The 5595-nt window shown below is 45.3% G+C and overlaps 1 protein-coding gene across 1 annotated transcript in view; it reads right to left on the minus strand.

Annotated features, from left to right (window-relative positions):
- The window catches only part of LOC103610518 (alkylated DNA repair protein alkB homolog 8-like), a gene marked incomplete at its 3' end in the record, with an annotated part of 9573 nt that extends 8979 nt beyond the window's left edge, over nt 1-594 (minus strand). The window contains exon 1 of the mRNA XM_008594671.1: nt 366-594. Coding sequence (XP_008592893.1) covers nt 366-594 — 229 coding nt within the window. The remainder of the gene's footprint in view (nt 1-365) is intronic.
- Between the last annotated feature and the right edge of the window lie 5001 nt (nt 595-5595).

Genomic DNA, 5595 nt, shown 5'->3' on the forward strand with positions numbered 1-5595 from the left:
GTTCTAAGTAAACTCATCAGAGAAAGCTAATCGATCTAAGTAAACTCATCAGACTAAGCCCTTCGATCTACATTTAAGATATTTATAGTTTTCATAAGTGTTTTAATGAACTTAATAAATAAAACTTAATCAGAATTTTTATCTTAGAATAAGAGTTACCAGGCCAAAGGGATGAATAATGTAAAAGTTCCTACTATAGAGAGACAAACTGCTTTGCAAAGACTATAATAATCTACAGTCCCACTAGTAGTCTGAACTATTTGATCATATTTTCACCGATACAGAAATATCGCTTTCTTTTAAAGTCTTAATTTCAAAAAGTTCCCTCCCTACACATGAGGTTGCCCATTTAGAAGCTACTCTACCCTTATGGAAAAATACACGGGAATCTGACTTGCGGGAATTCGGGTCTGGACGGTCTATGCTAGAGGCCTCTGGAGGCAGTGTTGAGGGTAGGGCGTAGAAGACGCCTTGAAAATATCTGTGAAAGGCAGTCCCACTAAGTCTCCCTTTGGAATCCAGCATCACCCAGTGAACTGAAGAAGTACTATGTAGGACTGGCATACGGCCCCCAGGAGTTGCGTTTTCCAACATCCGTGGGAAATGCCACATGGAACGAATGCCCTTTGAGCAGGGCGAGAAAACATTGTTGGATACCTCCGTGAAAAAGACTCACAGGAGGTTGCCCGTGTCGAAGCTACTTTACCACTGTGGGAACATTCTACAGAATAGGCACCGGATATCTAACGTGCGGGATTTAAGGTTTGGACGTCCTAAGGGAAAGGCCTATGGGGGCAGTATTGAGGATAGGGCAGAGCACATTCCTTGAAACTGTGCGATGGAGAGTCCCGGAAACTTCACCCCTTAGAACCCTCCCTCACTCAGTTTACTGGAGAAGTGTTGCGTACAACCGGAACACAGATCGATCCCTGGACGTTCCTTTTTCAACCTCTATGAGAAATCCCGTATGGCACGAAGGCCCTTCAAACGGGGTGAGAAAACATTACGGAATAGGTCGGTGAAAAAGTCTGATGTGAGGTCGCCCTTTAGGAGCTAGGTTAAGTTTATGAAAAAACCACCGGAATGTGCATCACACGTCCAGCTTGCACGAATTAAGGTTTGGAAGTTCTATTTTTAAAGGCCTCTTTCCCTGAGTGGGATGTTTTCTGGCCTTACTCGTGCTTTTTTTTTTTCCTATTCTTCTCTTTTTTTGCCCGCATCGGTGCTGTGGACAGTTACAGATGGTGAATGGGGCTGGCTGGTTATTTGGTTGTTTAGATAGAGCACAACCTCATAACCCCGACGTCACGGATTCGGATCCCTGGACCGGCCAGCCGGGCCTACCAGACGTGACCTAAAAAGGTACGATCGCAGGCCGAGGGTTGAGTAGATGACGGCGGAAAGCAGGCCGGTGGCTGAGGAGCCACGCCCTGATGCAGAAGGAATAAAGTTTTCAGAGAGGAAGCATTCGTCCCAGGCGGCGGCCATAGTCTGCCCTCGCTGTCGTTCCCCGAGCCCCACAACGTTCCCTCCCTCCCCTCCCCTCCCCTTCTCTCTGGGCCTCGCCTCACCTCTCCTCTCAGTCAGCCCACAGTCATACTGGAAACACCCATAAAGGAAGGCACTCCCACAGGTGGTCTCATGTCATCCCGTGTCCGAATCATGACCCTCTGACCGCACCTTAACTAGGAGACCTCGGTCTGGTTGCTGAGCCTCTACCGTCATTTCCTTCACTGTAAAATGCAGACGATGATAATACTTTATTTCAGGGACTCACAAACTTCTTCCTCAACACCCCATCCCCACCCCCCTAGGTAGGTAGGTAGGTAGGTAGGTAGGTGGAAGGAAGGAAGGAAGGAAGGAAGGGCCACATAGTAAATATTTTATACATTTTACACTTTGTCAAGATTAAAAATCTAGTAAAATGCAAAATAAATAGGTTAACAGTTAAATAGGTAAAAATTAATGCTGTTGCTGCTGCTGCTGCTGCTGCTACTACTACTACTGCTACTACTACTATTGCTGCTGCTACTACTACTAAAATTGTAAATATAAAGCAACTACAGCAACAACAAACACGATGATAACGACGACATCACAAACTTCCACAAGGTTTTAACACATAAAATTCAAAATGGAATAATCCCATGAGTGTCGCTTTTGTGATGTGGGTCTAAGAATGAGAAGAATGGATGTCCTTTGGCTTCACTTCATTGGCTGGCATTCAAAGTGACTGTTCCCTGCCGTCCACACTGATGGCAGATTTTTACCACCGTTGGTTCTGACACACACGGGGAAGGATTTCTCCTCGGGTTCTACAGAGTTACTTGTCTCCACTTTGAAGATATTCTGGCCTGCTGCGGTTGTTGTTCCTTGTGGACTGTGCGTGGAGGCTCATTCTGTACCCGTAGTCGCCCTCGTCCCCGAAAAACAACTACTGAGCGGGGTGTCGGTGACATCTGTTTTGTTGGATTCATCGAAATGAGAGCTGAGGGGAAGGATTTCGACTCATCCACCCTGCTTTTCATTTTACTTATTTATTTTAATTTTTAAAAAATTTTATCTATCGATATACGGTGTAGTTGTTTTCCATGTCCCTTTACCAGTTCCGCTACCCCCTCCCTCTACCCCTCCCCTATCTATTCCTATCTGTTGGCTTGTCTTAAAGAGTTCAAGGAATTGTGATTGTTTTGCGTTCTCCCCCCGCCCCTCCCCCCCCCACTGTTTATTACTTTGTTTGGTTGGTTGTTTTTAGCTACCACGGATAAGTGAGTGAAGACGTGTGGTGCTTCTCTTTCTGTTCCTGACTTTTTCTATTGTAAATAGTCCTGCGATAAACATGGGAGCACAGGTAACCCTTGGACGTGATGATTTCCATTCCCCCGGCTATATTCACGGCAGTGGAATAGCCGGGTCGTATGGCAGGCCTATCAGAAATCGTTTGAGGAAACTCCGTGCCGTTTTCCGTAAAGGCTGCACCGCCCTGCGGTCCCGCCGACGGTCTACGAGACTTCCTGTTTCTCTGCCGGCATTGATCGTTCTCGGTTTTCTGGATATTAGCCTAACAAACTGGAGTGAGATGTTATCTCAGATTGGTTTTGATTTGCACTTCCCGGACGCTGAGGGGTGTGGATGTTGTGCCCTTTCTTGTGTGTGTCTGCTGGCCGTTTGTATCTCTTCCCTTGAGAGATGCCTGTTCTGCTCCTTTGCCCATTTTTTACTTGGGCCATCTATTTTTTTGCTGTGAGTTCCTTGTATATTCTGGATAGGAATCCTTTGTCAGATGTGTATGTTGCAAATATTTTCTCCCACTCTGTTGGTTGTGGTTTCACTCTGGTCCCTGTTTCTTTTCCTGTGCAGAAGAAGCTTTTTAGTTTGATAGAATGTTTTTCCTCTGATCGCCTGTACCTTTGGGGTCCTATTCATCCCACTCCCAACATTGGACAGATCGTCATCTAGGTGAAAAAATCAATAAACTGACACGAGATCTAGGTGCTACTTTAGACCGATCGTACTTGGCAGATATCTACAGAACGTTCCATCTGACAATCTCAGGATATTTGGTCCTCTCCTCTCATTGGCACATGGAACGTTCTCCAGGATAGACCACGTGTTTGGTCACAAGTTGACTCTCAGCAAATTCAAAGAAATGGGAATTATTCCATGAATTTTCTCAGATCACAGTGGGTTAAAATTAGGAATCAATAGCAAATGAAACTCTGGAAGCTATGCAAACACAAGGAAATTAAACATTCTACCTAATGACAGAGGAGTCCGAGAAGAAATTAAACAAAGATACAAGGCGTAGAGGAGGACAGGGGAATTTAAGCCACACCAGGAAGATAAGTTGGAATCCTCTGAGTTTCAGGTGAGTGACCTGGTATCTATTATTCTTTTTATGGGGGGACAGGACTTCTTCCCTCTCAGTCCACTTTCTAGCTGTTAAGCTTATATGTAAGATGGAATAAAAAGAGAGAACATTTGGCAATTCCAAAAAAGCAGAGATTCTTGGCCCAAAATAATGCATAAAGAGATATGCTGAAAGGAGCCCCAGCCCTGCAGTGGGAAATGTCTGGCCCTTTTGCAGACACATGGAATGGATATGAAACATGAAATACCTGTACCGGAAGGATGGGGACAAGGGGCTGACACCCTGGGGAGGTGAGCCAAGGATTTACTCCCCAATGACAAGAAGACAGGCAGTCTTAGAGGTGGCCTCAAATGGAAAGACCATGCCTGTCAAGGATTTGAGGGGATGAGTTGACCAGGGAAGAGGACAGCAAACTTCCTGGGAAAGAACAAACTCAGAAATGTGGCTGTCACCTTAAAGAACAGACCATTTTATTCCTCTTTCTGGGTCCTGGAAAGTTTGACTGGCTAGTTACAGGGTGTTTAATAATGAACTATTCTTCCACCATGACTCTGTAGCACAGGCCTTGCATTCTGGATTCAGGACCAGCTTCCCTTGCCCTGGTGGTCAGAAAGGATGCCAAATTTGCATTAAGACTTAGGACTAACAGGTAGATTCATGGTGTAGGGATGAAACCGTTGCACTCAGGCATCTAAAAACCTAAATTCTAGTTTCCTCTCTGTCACTTAATATTTGTGAGAATTACAAGGCCATTCGTAAACCTTTTTGTGCCAATCTATTATCTTCACATCGCCTTTGAGCCTCAGAAACATATGTCTCCTTTCTCAAGCTAATGACATGTTTTTCATTTTGATAAAATTCATGGTCTCCATATCATGCCATTAACCGAGGAAAGTTAAGCCATGTTTTGGAAAACACTGGAATTTTGAAATAATTATTATATGTACTAACAATGCATAAAAGTTATTAATGATTGTATGTCGATTATTTTGTGATCATTATGTGCAATAATTTATTCGCACCTTGTATAAAAAGTACTAATAAAATATAAAACCTCGGAAGCAGTGTGTTATGAATGTTGTGCTTCACGGTGCAGAGGGATTCTGCCCTCAGGACTGGGGGATTTATTCCTGCAGCTGCCAGGAAGGTCATCGGCTAACAGCTCTCAGCTGATAGACCCCTGGGAATTGCTGTGGCTGCAGAGGCTCATCTTACCTAAGGTTATGTCCCCTTTCCCAGGGCAGCCTGCAGGCAATCAATGGGAGATGCTGGGGTGTAAAGACCCCGTCTCTTGCCTCAAGTGGGGATAGCTCTGTAGGGCAGCTTCAGAGCTCCCTGAGGGGTGCCAGCTGAGCCCTGATGAATCGGCCTCACAGCCCAACTTCTCCCTCCACCCAATCCTGTTTCTTAACCTCTGCCCACAAGTGCTGATACCAAAGGCATTCCTGAATAAACCTCCTGCACTGTGTGCCCCAGGAGTCCAACCTGACCTGGAGTATCATAACCCTCATGGGCATTCCAGTTCTAGTCAAAATTAAGAATTTAAAAAATATGATTTATTCTATAACTCCCTCTCTAGCTCTTACCTCAAAGATGAATTGAGCACCCTACATTTGCAGCAGCCCGGGAGCAAAGTCAGCAGACTTCGGACATGACGCCCCCTCTCCCCAGAGCTTGCTGCTTCTCCACTCCTGTGCCCGTCTATGAACTGCAGCTCCCCCCTT

This window comes from Galeopterus variegatus, unplaced genomic scaffold (genome assembly GCF_000696425.1).
Source record: "Galeopterus variegatus unplaced genomic scaffold, G_variegatus-3.0.2 Scaffold11256, whole genome shotgun sequence".
NCBI lineage: Eukaryota > Metazoa > Chordata > Mammalia > Dermoptera > Cynocephalidae > Galeopterus > Galeopterus variegatus.